This window comes from Schistocerca piceifrons, chromosome 5, assembly GCF_021461385.2.
Source record: "Schistocerca piceifrons isolate TAMUIC-IGC-003096 chromosome 5, iqSchPice1.1, whole genome shotgun sequence".
Classification (NCBI taxonomy): Eukaryota; Metazoa; Arthropoda; class Insecta; order Orthoptera; family Acrididae; genus Schistocerca; species Schistocerca piceifrons.
This window is the reverse complement of record NC_060142.1, coordinates 233,792,132-233,812,378: the sequence shown is the minus strand read 5'-3', so window position 1 is coordinate 233,812,378 and position 20,247 is coordinate 233,792,132. Positions and strand designations below refer to the sequence as shown.

The 20,247-nt window shown below is 41.0% G+C and overlaps 1 protein-coding gene across 1 annotated transcript in view; it reads right to left on the bottom strand.

Moving 5' to 3' along the window:
* LOC124798347 (meckelin) overlaps positions 1 to 20,247 on the bottom strand; it is a 197,893-nt gene that overhangs the window by 101,387 nt on the left and 76,259 nt on the right. The window contains exon 7 of the mRNA XM_047261705.1: positions 276 to 438. Coding sequence (XP_047117661.1) covers positions 276 to 438 — 163 coding nt within the window. The remainder of the gene's footprint in view (positions 1 to 275; positions 439 to 20,247) is intronic.

Here is a 20,247-nt window from a genome sequence, read left to right as displayed (position 1 = left end):
CTCTGGTTTGATCTTGCATGCTTATGACAACATTCTGTGGTTTTGACTCTGATTCTAGGCAGCCATTCACTACATCTACATGGTTGTTACTGATCACTCACACCTGCCATTTGTTTCACTTACTGTGCTGACTGATACTGTACTTTCGATACCTAAGCCTAGTAGGCTAGTAAATATCTCCCTTTCTCCTTATTGATACTGAATGTAATACGAAAATTTCTGTATAAGTTACTTGTACATACAAATTTTACACACAATAAGGTATCCACATTTACCTCCACACTATGTGCAAACCTACTATCCATTTCATATTCAATCATGAAGGATACAGACACTTTGATATCTTTCTTTATCTCCTCTTCCGTTATTTCCCCATAGTCAATTACAAGCAAAGGAGGATATATGCGGCCTCCTCCTTCAGAACCCTGCAGCTTCACTCTGAAAAAAAAAAAGAGAAAATTCATATTAGACCCAGTTTTAATGACAGTATTTGATTTCTAGTCTCATCCAAATACTTTCTTTATGGAAGACAATAATTTTCCAAAAGTAAATATGGTTTTTATTTTTTCCTCTTCCTTGTGATAGGCCATGGCATTTCTGCTTAAAAGGAAAGAGAAAGTTAATGCAGATCTACAGCAAATATATGAACTTTACTATTACCTTACAGCAGGAAGAGGCAGATAAAAGCTGAACTGTGAGAGAATGCAAAGGGGAATAAAGAATGAACACAAAAATATTGATAAGTGAAAGAACGAAGAATGGAAAGGCAAAACATAAACTACGTTCTACAAGGCTACTAACTTAAACTCTCTTCATCTTGTAAATAAAACAGTTTACTGTGTCATCATTTGTTTCTTTTGTCACTACACATTTCGATGGTTCACACCATCAATTTCAGATGGAGAATTGTATTGTTACATTTCTGGCATTAGTGTAGAGCACAGACATCTTTTCAAGCAGCAGATAAAGTGCAGATAAAGCGCAAAGCAGGTTATGTTTTGTCTTCTGAAGGTAAGTAGAATCAAACAGATGCTACACACTGCTACTCATTGCACGTGCTCTTCACTGTGTATTATTACTTTTACACTGTTACTGAAACTAGCTTTTACACTCACACACACACACACACATTATGAGTCCCATACATACAAAATTTGATTGAAATTGCTCCAGACATTCTCAGCCTTCCCCTCTACCCATGGGAGATAGGTAGTTCTAATCCTCTCAGAAACCTTTGCAGGCAAGCATTTGACTCACCAAAGTTTCATTTCAATCAGACGAATGTTACAGGAATGTATGGGAGACAAACAAACAAAAATTCAAGTCCAGGTTGAAACATCAACAATATTATGAAAAGGATAGCTCGCTACTCACCATAAAGATGACACATTGTGTCACAGACAGGCACAAGGAGAAGACTGTTGCGCACTGAGCTTTCAACCAAAGCCTTCTTCAGATAAAAAGACATGTGCACACTCAAACAAGCAGGCAAACCTCACGAACGCATGACTGCTATCTCCAGCTGCTGTGGTCAGGATCCCTGAATGTTATTTATACCACAGTGGCCGAAGATAGTGCCATGTGTGCATTAGGTGTGCCTCTTAGAGTGACTGTGCACACTTTCCTTTTCTGATGAAGTCTTTGGTCAAAAGCTCAATGTGTAACAATACCTTTGTTGCACCTGCTTGCAACTCATTGTGTCATCTTTATGATGAGTTGCACCTGTCCTTTCCATAGTACAGCTTAAAAACACCGATGAATCAAAAAATTATGACCACCTGCTTAACAGCTTTGTTTGTCCATCTTTGGAAAGGAATACATCACTGATTCTGCATCTCAGGCATCCGACAGTTGTTAGTAGGTTTTTGGAAGTATATCGCATTAGATATCTATGCACAGGTCATATAATTCACATAAATAACATGCCACTGATTTGCGTATGTGGTGACGACATCCGATAGTGACCTAGGTGGGCTCCACAGGCTTTACATCAGGTGAATTTGGTAGTGAAGACATCAAAATAACCTCACTATAATGCTCCTTAAAACATTGTAACACGATTCTGGCTCTGAGACACAGACAATTATACTGCTGAAAGACGGCATCACCATCAGGGAAGCCTGAAGGAATGCAGTTGGTTCACTCCTGTCAGCATATTTTTGATTATTACCACAGGTCCGATGCAAGTGCAGGAGAATGTCTCCCATGACATAATACTATTTCCACCAGCCTGTATCTGTGGCGTGCTGCAAATTTCACACTGCCATTCACCTCGATGACGGCTTTTATGGAGTCAACTACTGACCTAGTGTAGCAAAACCATGATTCACCCAAAGAGCCAACACATTTCCATTTATCGACTTTCAAAGCCTGATGGTCCCATGCCCACTGCAATCGTACACGTAGGGGTGGTCTGCTGTTGAGCTCCATGCTCAACAATGTACAATGACCACTGTGCTCAAAAACATTTGTGCAAGGACTGGCAAGGTACTCTTTCAGCAGAGGTGCCACAGGTCCCCATCTATCCTACTTTACCTACCAGACAAGCCTCTGAACCCCACATTTTGTGAAGAGTTGTGGACATCCAACTACTTAACGCCTAATGGTGGTTTCACTGTCCTTCAACCACTTTCTGTTGACGCTCACGACAGCAGCACGTGAGCACTCGACGAGCTTTGCCATTTTCAAGACACTCGTTCACAGACTCTGTGTACTAGTAATTTGCCCTTTGCCAAAGTTGCTTTTCTTAATAGATATCCACATTTGCAGTCCATATCTTTGCTAGGGCGATCCCCCATCCGTATCTGCTGCACTTCCATACTTTTGTTACCGTGTCACGCTCCCACAACACCACCAAGTGGCATCCAGTGTTGCGATGGGTAGTGGTCGTAATGTTGTGGGTGATCAGTGAGTACTTAATGAATAAGTAGTGAGTGCGAGCCACGCAAAGCACAGTTTGCGGAGTGCGGGACATGGCCAAGTGTAGAGACCCAAACTGGCAGTCGTGTGAAGGCAGGCATCATTGACAGTTGCATCTATATTCCGAATTTTTCAGAGTAAATTAATTAAGACTTAGAGTTAATGATTTCATGTTGTTCTTTCGATATTTACTTATGTTGTCTACACAGATTACTCGTATTTAAATTTCATACTTTAATATTAACTTTAAGGGGAAATACATATTTATTTTTTTACATTTTTGTTGGGATTTTTTTAAATTTTTAATTAAGTTTTATTTCACGGGTTTTAAACTTGATATTTTACTAGAAGAAACATTATGACCCACATCCTACCTCTACAAACACACAAATACCTTCCGAGACAAAATATGAAATTGTTATGTGAGATTTTTTCAGTTATGCTGTTTACATGTTTCTTTTCTTTAATCATACATATATATTCATTGACTATGTTTTAGTATATATTTAGCTAATTTGGATAACACAAGCAATATGCAATGGCAATAGGAAGGAAGGAAGATTGGGTTTAATGTGCCATCGACTTTGAGGTTAGAGAAGGAGCACAAGCTTGGATGGTGTCCCAGATGGGGAAGGAAATCAGCCATGTCCTTTCAAATGACCCATCCCAGCATGTGCCTCAAGTGGTTTAGGGAAATCGCAGAAAACCTAAATCTGGATGACTGGACTTGAATTTAAACCATCATCCTCCCAAATGCAAGTGCAGTGTGCGAACCACTGTGGCAGTGGCAATAAATGCAAATCAGGTTAGGGTACAGTGGATTGCCATTGTGATCTCTTGCAATAGGCTGCTTAACCTATTGGGGCAAAATATTTTGATTTAATACTGAATTGTAGACCTCAAAAAGAACTACAAAAAGTCTGCGAGAACATATGTTTATCTTTTACAGTTGAGTCACCATCTCTCTTTTTCTGCTTTGTAGGTGCTGAAACAGGTGACTTCAAAAGACAAAAAATCATCACTGTTGGTCAAGTGTAAAAGATAAACATATGTTCTCATGGACTTTTATTTAGATGTTTTAGAGCTCTACGATGTGGTACTATGTAACTTTATATAGCTATTACACATTACATAGCGTATATCAAGAAAGTGTGCTGGCGGAGAACATTTTTACATAATTTAGCTCATGAAATGTAAATGAGTAAACAGGTTTTCATGGAACACAGCCAAAAACCATCCCGATTAAACCAGCTTTCAGGTAAAACAAACTGCATTTAAATCAAACCTTGCATTTGGGAGCTACAATGCCACAGACAGTACACAGATACACGCACTACACTTAAAACACCGCCTAATAGTTCCTTTGTTGATTAGGAGAGACAGATAAGTTGGGGACAGTTGAAAAGGGAGGCTAGGTCACTCAGAACCCAGGATGACAATGCTCTATATCTTGTGAGGGCTGAGCCGAGACATCAACCCATATATATTAGTAACTCTCTCAAAGAATATAGAAAGGTTATGATCACAAACCCAATAATTATCAACTGCATGTATATAATTCACAGTTAGTGGATTGTCCAATGCTATTTCAAGTTAAATATAGGCACAAAAATTCAGTCTTTATAGCATGGAAAGAGAATGGGACATGGAATATCCTGTGTGCCTGTTTGAGTTAAGAAATCAGAGTGATGTGTGTTGGGTGTGCTATTAAGAGCCATGTATATAGGGACTTGAAAATGTAGCATCTATTTCTGGTGAAATTTGCATTTATTTTTGGTGAAATTAGCAACTGTTTTTGGAAAAAATTAGAATCTATTTTCTTATTGTAAATGATTAGATGTATGAGGGTCACTCCAAAAGAAATGCACACTATTTTTTTTTTAATCCATCTTTTATTCTACATGTTTGAAAGTTTTACAGTGTGTAGATACATCCTTTAGGAACAATATTTTCATTTCTCCACATAATTTCCATCCCTCTCAACTGCCTTACGCCATCTTGGAACCAGCGCCTGTATACGCGCATGGTAAAATTCTGGACCAACCTCTTGGAGCCACTGTTTGGCAGCGTGCACAAGGGAGTCATCTTCAAACCTTGTTCCATGAAGAGAGTCTTTCAGTTTCCCAAAGAGATGATAGTCACATGTAGCCAGGTCAGGACAGTAAGGCGGGTGTTTCAGTGTTGTCCATCCAATTTTTGTGATCGCTTCCATGGTTTTTTGACTGACATGTGGCCGTGCATTGTCGTGCAACAGCAAAACATCCTGCCATTGCCGATGTGGTCGAACACGACTCAGTCGAGCTTGAAGTTTCTTCAGTGTCATCACATATGCATCAGAATTTATGGTGGTTCCACTTGGCATGTCTGGAGTGTGTGCAGTACGAGGCCTGCCGCTGCGAGGACAATCCTCAATATTGCCGTGCCCACTTTCATCACGTAACCTGCTTGCCCACCAACTAACTGTACTGCGATCGACAGCAGCACTCCATACACCTTTTTCAACCTCTTGTGGATGTTTCCCACTGTCCCATTTTCACAGCACAGGAATTCTATGACAGCACATTGCTTCTGACGAATGTCAAGTGTGGCAGCCATCTTGAAGACATGCTGTGATGGCGCCACTCACGGGAACAGGTTGAAATAAGTTTGAAAACAAGTGGGAAGGATGTATCTGCCACCATAAAACTTTCACACATGCAGAATGAAAACTGTATTTTTACAAAAATAGTGTGCATTTCTTTTGGAGTGACCCTCGTACATATTTAAAATATATAAAAGGCTCAGCTGTTAAGTGGCTGATGCTGTAGAGGAAGCATCTTACTTAGGTACACCGGGTTTTCTTGGCTGTAGTGCCACATTCAGATTCATAAGAATAACAAGTCGCCTTTTCAACATAATGAATTCAAGGAGTATGATCCAAAACAGTTGGAAGAAATCTATAAATGCTGGAGACTATGAAGCAGTGAACAACTTCCTCACTGAAGTGAGTCAATACTTGCTTACTCTAAAACTGAAAGCCACTGATGAACTAGTCATTCAAACAGAAGAACTGGGTTTGTTGGATTCTTTGTTTGTATCACAAGTTTATGTCATCTGTATGATACATGAATACAAAACGAGGGTTGTACACCTGTGTTTAAATTTTTGCTGATGCACAAATGTTTGTGTGGTGTCACCGCCAGACACCACACTTGCTAGGTGGTAGCCTTTAAATCGGCTGCAGTCCGTTAGTATACGTCGGACCCGCGTGTCGCCACTATCAGTGATTGCAGACCGAGCGCCGCCACACGGCAGGTCTAGAGAGACTTCCTAGCACTCGCCCCAGTGGTACAGCTGACTTTGCTAGTGATGGTTCACTGACAAAATACGCTCTCATTTGCCGAGACGATAGTTAGCATAGCCTTCAGCTACGTCATTTGCTGCGACCTAGCAAGGCACCATTATCAGTTGCTATTGATATTGTAAATAATGTACAGACAAGAACTACGTTCAACATTAATGGATTAAAGTTAAGTATTCCACCATCTGCATCCGTTTTTCTAAGTTCTAATTTCCTTGTCCTGTTCCAGACCTCACGCCAACCTGCGTGAGCTTAAACGCGTGCCTTTCGGCTTCCTCTCAATTTAGTGGGTTGGTCTCCTGCCAATCCACAACAGTTTGCATGGCCATTTGGAAATTATGTTTGGCATAATAAGGTTCTGTGGAGGTTGGAATAATAATCCAACTGCCAGGCACTTCATGTCAGCTTATAAAAAAATCCTGGTAAAGCATGAGCTGAGAGAATCTCAGAAAGAGAACTGTACTAGACTTGAATATATGCTGATCCTTACTGTCGCAAGCACCTTCACATCTGTGGAGTGTATCAATTTAACAACAAATAGTAAGTGTCTGCTTTCAGCCAAGAGTGACCATATTGTTACCCATAACCATGACTACATCCTGAGCAGTGACAGTCAGTATGATCTTTCTGTTTGTGTTGCTGTATACCTAGTTGATTTTGTACTCAAATATTTGGAGCATAAAGTTAAGTGTGAAACCTGTGTCACTGCTCTGTGTGGTGCATCTCCCTGATACAGAGAAAGAGCCTTGGTGCTCTTATTATAGCTGCAGATGATGTAGTTGAAGTCTGTATAAGTGCAGCATAAGTTTTCCATTATAGCAATAAGGGTGGAAAATATAGTTGTCCGAACAATACTACTGATTTCATGGTAAAAGAAGTTTTGGATGTGTGCATAAACAAGCCATTATTCCTGAACTTGAGTGCTCATGTGAAAGACCAACTGCCTCTGGACAATCATCTGGGCTTACTTCTAATAGCCATTGCTAAAAGATTCTTGCAATCGAGAATAGCCCGTGGGACAAAAATGCAAAATGATTTTGCCCACAAGAACAAAATTAGATGTAAATACACCAAACTAATTATTTTTCAAGGTGAGTAATACACATTATTAGAACTGAAAATTGTGATACAAGACTAATTGGGTCGTAAATGCTTGCATTATTACTAAGTTGCTGCTTGGTCAGGACTGTCAGGAAAGAGAGGTACTTCAGTTAAAATGACACTTTTTAAATCAAACTGTTACATTATTCTAGAAATAAGTTCATTTCATTGAGTCCTTTAGGTATGCGAGTGCAGCATGGGAACTATATTCAACATTCCTAGAACATAAGTTAATTTATGTAAAAGTTAAGCTTTGTAGATTTATTCTCCTTCTGTTTGTCTGCTACTTTCTTCTACCACCTCCTCCTTCCAACTTTCCTGTCTCTTCCTCTCCAGTCCCCCCTCTCCTTACTGTGAATTTCATATATAAAATGACACACATTCCTTGTTATGTCATGTTCATCATTTTAATTAGTTACAGTTTTGGCATGTGTAGTGAAGGACAACAAGAAAATGATGCTTGATTAACACTTTTATTTTAAATTTTTTAATGCCATTAGATTGCATAAATACAACTGACATACTGTAGGAAGGTGTGTGATGCACGTGGCTTAACGCCATTCAATATTTCTCACTGTATAATATTAATTTCAGTCAGTTGTTCATGTGGATTTTCAGAGCCACTTGTTGCTTATATTAAAATTTGTCAATACAACATCATTTCTTTCAGACTGTTACAGTTTTGAAATACACCAAGAAGTGTAATTTATGTGCACCATCTATGTGTACTGTATAAAAATTTTTCTGTGTGCTATCTTATTTGAATCGTTTGTGTATCATACTTTCTAATGTGGAATTTGGGGAGTAGCCCATCATTAGAGATAGTGAGTGTGGGGAACTGACTGCAAACCACACTCGGGCTGGGAGTGTACCAGCCCACACTTGTTAGTGCACCACACAAGGTAGCAAGATGTGCATTACATTGCACACACAGGTCTGGAGTTATTTTCACGGTAATTTCCAATGTTGTCAGGAAAAGCAACTAAATGTCATGAATACACACAGGACTGTCCTTAATACCTGAAATTTCATTACTGGCTGGTTGGCCTATTTCATCTATGAGTTTCTCCAATGCCCACGTACTATGAAACTGTACCAAAAACACCCTCTTTTGAAAAATTTTATTCGCTTAAACAGATTGTATGTGACGCTACATAACTGAATCTCAGTAGAAACTCATCATTACAGTACAGCAATGATGATTCATTTATTTCTTCTAAATTTCTTTATTCCCTTTCCTGACTCACATTTTTTTGCCTTTGCCTTTGCTCTCTGCTCTTGGTGGAACATTTCTTCATACTCTTGCCAAGTAGTTTGTACTTATGAGGAAAATCCTTTCTCTTTGTGATCTCTTGTATCTAATCTTCTTCTATTGATGGAGTTATTATCACATGCACTTCCAGTCAATTCAAAGAAAAAAAAGCTTGTTTATTCTGCTTTTGGCCCTATTTTTCCCCCATTGCTGCATTTTATTTGATTTATTGAACTGCAATTGTATCTCATTGTATTGCCACTGACATTTGGATTAACTTATCCCCCTTTTTGTTGTCCATAATGGAAATGGTTAGAATTCACATTAAACTGCAAATCCTATACTTGGCTAAAGCAGTCTATTCAACCAACAAGCTATCTGTCCGCATGAATGGCCACTGACAAACTGTGGCCAAGAAACAAGAGGACCACCCTTATGCTGAGCATGCTGCCAAACATGACATCCTTCATTTCAATGACTGCTTCACAGCCTTTGCCATATGGATCCTCCCCACCAACACCAGCTTTTCTGAATTGCGCAGGTGGGAACTTTCCCTGCAATATATCCTACTTTCTCCTAACCCACCTGGCCTCAACCTTCGTTAGTCATTGTCTTTTTCCATCCAGCCCCTTCTCTGTTCTCTTTCCAGCACAACACAGCCCTCATTCCACCATCGTATGCAGTCTTTTCACTTCTCTCCTTTTCCGCTAACCCCCCCCCCCCCCCCCCCATCTTAGCCAATCCACCTCTCCTCTGCCCTCTGTCTAACCTCCTGACTGCACATAGCTGCTCTACCATCTCTCCACCTCGAACCTGCGTGCTCCCTAGCAGCACGTCACTATCGCCACCCCTAGCTTACTATCCCTTCCCCTCCCTGCTCCAGCCTCCTCCTCACCCCCACCCAGTTGCCATTCGCGTCATGCACTAGTGCTGCTGCTTGCCGAGACTGCATCCATCTGTCTGTGAGTTGTGTTTTCTTGAGTGTGTATGCGTGTGTCTATCATCTATTTTTGACGAAGGCCTTACTGGCCGAAAGCTTTATTTGTGACAGTCTTTTATTGTGCCTATCTGCAATTCAGTATCTCTGCTATATGGTGAGTAGCAACTTTCCTTTTCATAATAGAGTGAGACATTCACTTGATTTCATATAGTAATGCACTGTTTTGGCAGTCCAATTTGCTGTTTCACTGTCAAAGAGCACATTCAAAATGTACACTGGATTTGGCATAGATCATGTGATATCATTTCTCAAAACTGCACAAGTTCTATGGACTGCATTTCAGTATTTAGATGACTGAACAGCATAATAGTCACTGGCAGAAAACTGTCACATGTTATGAAGAGTCAACAGCTTGGCACGTCTATCTATGTTCTTCTCATTCCATTCACTGAAATTGTGGATATCACTATTTTTGTCAAATGCATCTTGATTTCTCTTCACATACATGAGACAGTTGAAGACATATTGTCATCACTCCTAGACATACGAAGATGGGTTTGCAGCAGTCCAGTTTTATCACGTGCTTCAGTTTTCTCAGAAGGTGGATGATCGCAACACTCTATAACACATGTGCTGGTATTGTCTCTGCAAGTTTCAGAAAGTCCAAGTATATGCCAGCAGACATAGCAGACATCCTATACATATCCCATCGCAAAGCTTGTAAGATCCTTCTATTTTTATTATTTCATTTTTTAATTCCCTCAATTTTGTCATTATGAACTGTGTCATTTCTTATAGCAGCTGCAGGGTTTGTATTCAGATCGGGGATTCCACCTTAGTGTTTTTACACAATGCCACTAAAATAATTGTGAAAATTATGTGGACTACAAAAACTTATGGGAAAGGTGGGTTTCTGTCTGTGTTTACTGATCAAGTCCCACACTGCCTTGCACGGGCTGTGAGCTACAACGAAACTTTAACTGCTCTTCTTTTTGGCTTCTTATACATCTTTACGATAAAATCTTTTAGTCTGTAAATATTTGCTGGCCAACATTTCCTTTGCCCTGGGATCTGTTGCTGTTGTGAAATCAGCATGCAATGGCAGTAAAATACATCTTAATTTTTTCTGTTCACCAGTATACCATGTTTCTTCACTTGCTATATTTGGAAATGAATAGGTTGAAGGATGAGAAGGAAAAATAATAAGGCAATATCAACTGGGTGAAAGGAATGAAGGAGGAGCTCACCTGGTACAATTTTGCACAGAACAGAATTTAATCATCATTAACATGTGGTTTAAGAATGATAAAAATGTTGTATACACAGAAGAGACACAGAGACACTGACAGGTTTCAGACTGATTAGATAATGGTAAGATAAGAGATTTTGGAATCGAATTTCAAACTGTAAAACATTTTCAGGGGCAGATGTGGATTCTGACTGTAATTTATTTGTTATGAACTGTAGATTACAACTAAACTTATATAAAAACCAGAAAGCAGTAATAAGAGTTAAAGGGCATGAAAGGAAAGCAGTAGTTGCAAAGGGAGTGAGACAGCATTTTTAGCCTCTTCCCTGTCTTATCGTATCCCTTTTTTCACCTTATAGTATTCCTTGTTGTTCTCCTGTACCAACTGTTGTTTTAATCCTGCCCTTAGATTTAGGATTTGCAGAGGCAACAGAATACTGACAACACCTACATTTTGTTTGGTGCTTTGTAGTTCACTTATGTATGACAAACTCATGATAAGTTTGTATTCTGGAATATGCCAATTTAACAAACGAATTAGATATTATTTAGAATTATCTGAAAGTTTTATGAAGATGGAAACAATAGCTGTGAAGAAAATGCGTGTTTTTCATTTTAGTGGGAATGCTTAATTGTACTTTGTGTCACACAATTCTCATACAATGTGTTTCTGGACTACAAAGCACCATTTCACTGCCGTCTTTGTGAAACTGTTTTTGTAGTGAAATGGTTTGAAAGTTCATATACTGTGAACTGATACAGCTAATGCACTAAAAATGATCAGCTGTTTCAGCATAACAAATGAAATTTTGCATCAACAAATTGTTACCGTTATGATTATGAGTATTCCACCACGAACGTATTTTGTATGCAGGTACGTACCGGTAATCAGATATGCATGTCAAGTCAGTGGCTGTAAGTAGAGAGAGCAAGTTTAACATTATTCATAAAAATTTGTCAGGTTCTTCTGACTAAAAAGCACTATTTCAGTGCTGACATTCTGAATGTCATTTATTTTGGTAGTGAAATGATTGTAAAAATCATGTACAGTGAGCTTCTACTGCCATAATGTATGCCATCCTTAAAGACTGCAATTTCGCATCAAAAAATTAAGTTTCCTACTTTCTGATTATGTGGGTTTCTTGACAAAAGTATGTTGTATCTAAGTACATACTCAGATGTGACTGTCGGTTCAGTGGCTTTAAGTACAGAGGGCAAGTTTAAGCTACTACTGCCATGACGGAGGCCATGCGTAAAGAATGAAATTTTGCATCAAAGAATTAAGTTGCCAACTTTCTGGTTATGTGCCTTTCTCGATGAAAGTATTTTGTATCCAAGTACAGCAAGTATCATACAGGGTTTTTATGGAGAAAATCTCGTTTTGATCAACTTAAGATGGTGAACTGCCATGGCCCCTGGTCTCAGCCAATTCCTATACTCAGCATAGGTAGCACCATCTCCCTTTATTTTAATTTCCTTGGTTAGCATAGGCATATGTCAGTTAAGTTCTGGGAACTCCTTGAGAAGTTCTACATATGGCAATTTGCCTGTGGTACAAAAGTACAGTAGTACCAGTGGTAGTAGTGTCAAGGAGACAGTGATGCCGGAGGTCTGGTAAAAGTCTATAAAACAACAAGAAATTGGCCCTGAGAATGGGATGTTCCACATCTGCCACTATGAACTGTCACTCAAACTTACACCACGGACCTAGATCGAGGTACAATGTCACCAAACCGTAAGTTTGAACTGAAGATCCACTGGTGACAAAAAGATGGCAGTTATCACGGTTGCAGTGTGGCAGACAAGTAGCTGGATACACCAGTACCTCTGCTCCCGTCTATAAAAAACTGCTGCTTTGTGTATCGCTCTTCGACAAATAAGTGACAGCTGCTGTTGGGAGCACCATCATCACTGATTCCCCACTGCATTTCCCATCTCATACAGGCAGTTGCATTTTTGTGCTTCCAAACAAAACTTCTTATGGTACCATCAGATCTGCTGATGTTGATCGACTGTATCTCCTCGCCGAGCGATGGCACTGTGTCGACGAGGGCGTGACATTTGCGAAGCAGTGACATGTGCCACAAGATTGACAATTTGTGCTTGTATAGATGTGAAGGTGCTGTCCATCTGCGAGCATACGGCCGTGATGCTTGTGGTAGTATACATACCTGAATAGCTGTTCACAGTCTGAGTGAGCGCATCTAAATCATCAGCACACAACATTAATATTTTCTGTGCATCAGGTGATACGCACGACAGCTAGAGTTAAATATTATATCATTGTTTACAGCACTGTTCATGAGAGTCTGCAGGTCACAAAGCAACTGTGAGGGCATGCGGTCTCCCGACTCCTCTATACGCAGCTATTTCTCAAGCCTTTTCGAGTCAGATTGTGACAGGTGGGTGATTAGATCATTCTCGATCATTACATACTGATCAGCATTCACCAGTGCAGCCAGAATGTCTTGCACCTCTGTAGCCATGTTCCCATTCAGTGCTGCAATGATGTCACTATACTTAGTCCCACTGTCGCCTGTGCCAACATAAACCAATTTCCTAGCTGCCGGAACTATGAAATAGGGTTTTGTACCAGAACATTGGGGGTTTAATTCAGACTCTACTGATTATTGTGCCTACAGGTGGCTCAATCTTAGGTACTGCATCCATCAGGGGAATGGGACCTGTAAGAGACATGCAACATGATGTGGCTGGCACAGCTGTTTCACACATGTCAGGTGGTCAAAATGACGCAGCGCAGTTGCTTCTCATCATGTCAGGGTCACCAACAATGTTGTGTATTTGCGTTATACTACACCAGTAGTACTGATAAAGCAACATACCCGAATATACAACATTTATTATTAAAGGCCAAGGAATAAGTAACAACCACAAAACCCAAAGAGTAGACATATACAAATGAACTTATCACTGAACATAAATACTCTGAACACTGTGTGCTGTCACTACAAAAATCACTGCAATGCCTGATCACATTGCAGTTAAAGCAGCTGGAAGGCTTCTTATAAATTTCAAGAACCAGTATTAAGTGAGGAATCTAGGAATATAATACAGCAACAGAAACTACATATCACTCCTGTAGAGGCTGCAAGGAAAAAAGAGTTCACTATTTAAAGTACGCAGAGAGACATTTGAGCATAATTCTTCCTGCACTCCACATGCAAATGGAACAAGAAGAAACCCTAATATGTGGTACATTGAGAAATAACCTCTGTCATGCACTCCACAGTGATTTATACAGTATGGATATGTATGTAGATAAATTGCAATTGAGTATTAATTCAGGTTTCCTTTCACTCAGACTCTACTGTTTCTGAAAATAGTGTTATTTACGGACACAATGTTATCATTTATTTTTGATTCCGTTCTATAAGTTTTTATATGAACTACTGCCTTTTACTTCACAGGTAGCAGTCTGGAGTATTGTTCAAGGACATTTACAAATTTAATTGTGCACATAAATTCCAAACTGCAGATACAGCTGCAGCAATATTACCTTGCATGATGATTGTTCATCCTTGTTGAAGATACTATCAGTATTGGGTGGATGAAAAAATTGTTGGAGACTGCAATACTTTGAATGCTTTCATTGCTATCCTTTGGCAAATATTTTCCAACCTTTACTATGAACTGATTGACAGATTGAGTGAATGGTGCAAACTTACCGGCATGATGCTGCAGACTCATGTAGCACTGCTCTGCACTCAACGTATTTCTCATCATTATTAATAGGTGCAATCAAAAGTCAAACAATTCTACATCTACATCTATATCTATGTCTATACTCTGCAAATCACTGTGAAGTGCATGATACAGGGTATGTCCCATTGTACCAGTTATTACGGTTTCTTCCTATTCCATTCATGCATGGAGCACAGGATCACTTGAATGCTTCTGTGTGTGCTGTAATGATTTTAATCTGGTCCTTGCAATCCCTATATGACTGATACGTATGGGGCTTTAGCACATTCCCAGAATCATTATTTAATGCTTGTTCTTGAAACTTCGTTAGTACACTTCCTTGGGATAGTTTACATATATCTTTAAGAGGCTTCCAGTTAAGTGACTTCAGCATCTCTGTAACACTCTCCCATGGGTCAAACAAACCTGTGACCATTCGTGCTGCCCTTCTCTGTGTACGTTCAATATCCTCGGTTAATCCTATCTGGTACAGTTCCCATGCACTTGAGCAATGAGTTGCACAAGTAATTTGTAAGCTATCTCTTTTGTACACTGATTGCACTTCCCCAGTATTCTACTAATAAACCCAAGTCTACCACCTGCTTTACACACAATGGAGCCTATGGGATCATTCCATTTCATATCCCTACAAAGTGTTAAACCAAGGTATTTGTATGATTTGGCCAATCCCAATGGTGACTCACTGGTATTATAGTCAGCAGGTATTATATTTTTTTCATTTTCTGAAGTGTACAATTTTACATTTCTGAACATTTAAAGAAAGTTGTCAATTTTTGCACGACTTTGAAACGAGATCTGACTGAATATTTCTTCAGACAATGGAAACTCCAGTTAGAAATATTAACAATGTAGGAAAAAGACAGACTGCTACTTTCTGTAAAGAAGACATGTTAAGTTGCAGAGAGGCACAATTAAAAGACATTTACATAGATTTCAGCCACAGCCTTCGTCGGTAGAGAGAGGCGCGCGCGCGCGCGCACACACACACACCATTCACACATACATGCAAGCGCACATCATGCACCCAATTGCCAATTCCAGCATCTCAGGCCAGAATGCAACGTAACACAAGCAGCAATCTGGAGGAGGCGAGGAAGAAGAAGAGGAAGGGGGAGGGGGAGGGGGAGGGGAGTGGGAGTGGGAGTGGGAGTGGGAGGGGGAGGGGAGGGGGAAGGGGAAGGAGAAGGGGAGGGGGAAGGGATAGTAGTGTAAGGGTAAGTAGGGAGACAACCCTACCTGATGAAGTGTGCAGGGTCTAGAGTGTCAACAGGGTAATGTCAGGAGGTTGTCAGACAGGAAGATGGGGAAAAAAGAAGAAAAAAGAGAGAGGGGTGGGAAAGACAGGTGGATGCGCTGGCAGAGGGCTGCAAATAAACACGCTGTGTGATGAGAATGGGGAGGAGATGTATGACAGAGGGGTGGAAACTATTCAGTGGAGGGTGTGGGGAGAGTATGGTACCATAGGTTGAGGCCAGGATCATTATGGGAGTGGAGAGTATGTTGTAAGGAAAACTGCCATCAGCACCGTTCATAAAAGCTGAGGTTGGAGGAAAGGATCCAGATGGTTTGGATAGTGAAGCGGCCATTGAAATCAACTGTGTTATGTTCAGCTGTATGTTGTGCTTCAGGGTCATCTACTTTACTCTTGGCCACAGTTTGGTGGTGGTCTTTCATCCTGGTGGATAGCTGGTAGCTGTTGTTGTTGTTGTTGTTGTTGTTGTTGTGGTCTTCAGTCCTGAGACTGGTTTGATGCAGCTCTCCATGCTACTCTATCCTGTGCAAGCTTTTTCATCTCCCAGTACCTACTGCAACCTACATCCTTCTGAATCTGCTTAGTGTATTCATCTCTTGGTCTCCCTCTACGATTTTTACCCTCCACGCTGCCCTCCAATACTAAATTGGTGATCCCTTGATGCCTCAGAACATGTCCTACCAACCGGTCCCTTCTTCTGGTCAAGTTGTGCCACAAACTTCTCTTCTCCCCAATCCTATTCAATACTTCCTCATTAGTTATGTGATCTACCCATCTAATCTTCAGCATTCTTCTGTAGCACCACATTTCGAAAGCTTCTATTCTCTTCTTGTCCAAACTATTTATCGTCCATGTTTCACTTCCATACATGGCTACACTCCATATGAATACTTTCAGAAATGACTTCCTGACACTTAAATCAATACTGGATGTTAACAAATTTCTCTTCTTCAGAAACGCTTTCCTTGCCATTGCCAGCCTACATTTTATATCCTCTCTACTTCGACCATCATCAGTTATTTTGCTCCACAAATAGCAAAACTCCTTTACTACTTTAAGTGCCTCATTTCCTAATCTAATTCCCTCAGCATCACCCGACTTAATTAGACTACATTCCATTATCCTTGTTTTGCTTTTGTTGATGTTCATCTTATATCCTCCTTTCAAGACACTGTCCATTCCATTCAACTGCTTTTCCAAGTCCTTTGCTGTCTCTGACAGAATTACAATGTCATCGGCGAACCTCAAAGTTTTTATTTCTTCTCCATGAATTTTAATACCTACTCCGAATTCTTCTTTTGTTTCCTTTACTGCTTGCTCAATATACAGATTGAACAACATCGGGGAGAGGCTACAACCCTGTCTTACTCCCTTCCCAACCACTGCTTCCCTTTCATGTCCCTCAACTCTTATAACTGCCATCTGGTTTCTGTACAAATTGTAAATAGCCTTTCACTCCCTGTATTTTACCCCTGCCACCTTTAGAATTTGAAAGAGAGTATTCCAGTCAACATTGTCAAAAGCTTTCTCTAAGTCTACAAATGCTAGAAACGTAGGTTTGCCTTTCCTTAATCTTTCTTCTAAGATAAGTCGTAAGGTCAGTATTGCCTCACGTATTCCAGTGTTTCTACGGAATCCAAACTGATCTTCCCCGAGGTTGGCTTCTACCAGTTTTTCCATTCGTCTGTAAAGAATTCGTGTTAGTATTTTGCAGCTGTGACTTATTAAGCTGATAGTTCGGTAATTTTCACATCTGTCAACACCCGCTTTCTTTGGGATTGGAATTATTATATTCTTCTTGAAGTCTGAGGGTATTTCGCCTGTTTCATACATCTTGCTCACCAGATGGTAGAGTTTTGTCAGGACTGGCTCTCCCACGGCCGTCAGTAGTTCCAATGGAATATTGTCTACTCCAGGGGCCTTGTTTCGACTCAGGTCTTTCAGTGCTCTGTCAAACTCTTCACGCAGTATCGTATCTCCCATTTCATCTTCATCTACATCCTCTTCCATTTCCATAATATTGTCCTCAAGTACATTGCCCTTGTATAGACCCTCTATATACTAACTTTATCCTCGCCCACAATTATTACCCATTTGAATGGAAGGTATGATAGCTACCAGCCCCCCCATGAACCATGGACCTTGCCGTTGGTGGGGAGGCTCACGTGCCTCAGCGATACAGATAGCCGTACCGTAGGTGCAACCACAACGGAGGGGTATCTGTTGAGAGGCCAGACAAACGTGTGGTTCCTGAAGAGGGGCAGCAGCCTTTTCAGTAGTTGCAAGGGCAACAGTCTGGATGATTGACTGATCTGGCCTTGTAACAATAACCAAAACTGCCTTGCTGTGCTGGTACTGCAAACGGCTCAAAGCAAGGGGAAACTACAGCCGTAATATTTCCCGAGGGCATGCAGCTCCAAACCCATTACCTCATTCCTTGTGCACCTTACTAACTTTATCCTCGCCCACAATTATTACCCATTTGAATGGAAGGTATATAAACAAGTCTGCGCCACAGCCATGGGCACCCACATGGCACCCTCCTATGCCAACCTTTTTATTGGCCTTCCTAGCCCCCTAAAATACCAAACCCATAATCTGGTTCAGGTTCATTGATGATATCTTCACGATCTGGACTGACAGACAAGACACCCTATCTTTATTTGTTCACAACCTCAACACATTTACTCCTGTCTGCTTCACGTGGTCCTCCTCAACCCAGCATGCCGGCTTCCTGCATGTTGACCTCCTCCTCTCTGATGGCTCCATCCACACCTCTGTCCACATTAAAACCACCAACCACCAATAATACCTGCATCTTCACAGCTGCCATTCCTTTCACTCCAAAAAGTCCCTTCCACACAGCCTGGCCTCCCGGGGACAGGATATCTACAGTGACAAATCTCCCTTGCTAAATATGCTGAGGGTTTCATCAAGGCCTTCACAGACAGGCATTATCCCCCAGACCTAGTCTACAAATAGATCTCCCATTCCATTTCCCCTCACACCCCCAAACTTTCCATTATCCCCAAGAACCAGCCACAAAGGAGTGTCCCCTTCATCACCCAGTACCACCCCAGATTGGGACAACTGAACCACCTCCTTTTCCAGGGCTTTGATTACCTGTCACTGTGCTCTGAAATGAGGGACATTCTACCAGAGATACTTTCCATCCCTCCTCAAGTGGTGTTCTGTCACCCATCCAATCTCCACAATATCCAAGTCCATCCCTATACCACTCCCAATCAACACAGGTGCAAAACCTGCCCTATCCACCCAGCCAGCACTTCCTATTCTTGTCCTGTCATAGGTTTCTCTTACCCCATCAGGGGCTGGACCACCTGTGAAAGCAGCCATGTCATTTACCAGCTCTGCTGCAATAATTGCTTTTTATATTGGTATGACTACCAATGAGGTGTCTGCCAGGATAAATGGCCACTGCCAAACTGGGACCAAGAGCAAAGTAGACAACCCTGTGGCACAATATACAGCTGAACATAACACATTTGGTTTCAATGGCTGCTTCATTACCCAAGCCATCTGGATCCTTCCTTACACCACCAGCTTTTCTGAACTGCGGAGGTGGGAGTTATCCTTACAACATATTCTCCACTCCCGTAATGATCCCAATCTCAACCTATGGTAACATACTGTCCCTACATCCTCCAGCCAACAGTTTCCACCCACTGTGTCCTACATCTCCTCCCCACTATCACCTCCCACCCTGTTTATTTGCAGACCTCTGCCAACGCATCTGCCCGTCTTTCCTGGCCCTCTCCTTTTTTGCTCTTTTCTTTTCCCCACCTACCTGTCCCACAACCTCCTGTCACTGCACCTGTTGGCATTCTAGTCCCTACACAATCCACCAGACACTGTTTGTCTCTCTCTCTCTCTCTCTCTCTCTCTCTCTCTCTCTCTCTCTCTCTCCACTCGTACACTACTATCCCTTCCCCATCCCTATCCCCTACAGAATTGCTGCTTGCATCCCATGTGATAGTTGCATTCCTGCCTACAATGCTGGAGTTGGCAGATATGTGTGCATGGTGCGTGTGTGTGTGTGTGTGTGTGTGTGTGTGTGTGTGTGTGTGTGTGTGTGTGTGTTACTGATGAAGGCTGAGGCCAAAAGCTCTATGTAGATGTCTTTTAATTGTGCCTGTCTGCAACTTAACATGTCTCCTTTACAGTAAGTAGCAATCTCTCTTTTCCTACATTGTGAATATTTATTCAGTTTCTTTCAGACAGTACTTCATTATAGATAACGTTATCATCTGCAAAAAGTCTGAAGTTACTACTAATACTGTCCAACAAGGTCACTAATATACAATGAGAACAGCAAGGGTCCCAACATACTTCCCTGGGGCACACCCAAACTTATTTCTACATCTGACAATGACTCTCCATCCAAGATAACATGCTGCATCCTCCCTACCAAGAAGTCCTCAATCCAGTCACAAATTTCTCTTGATACCCC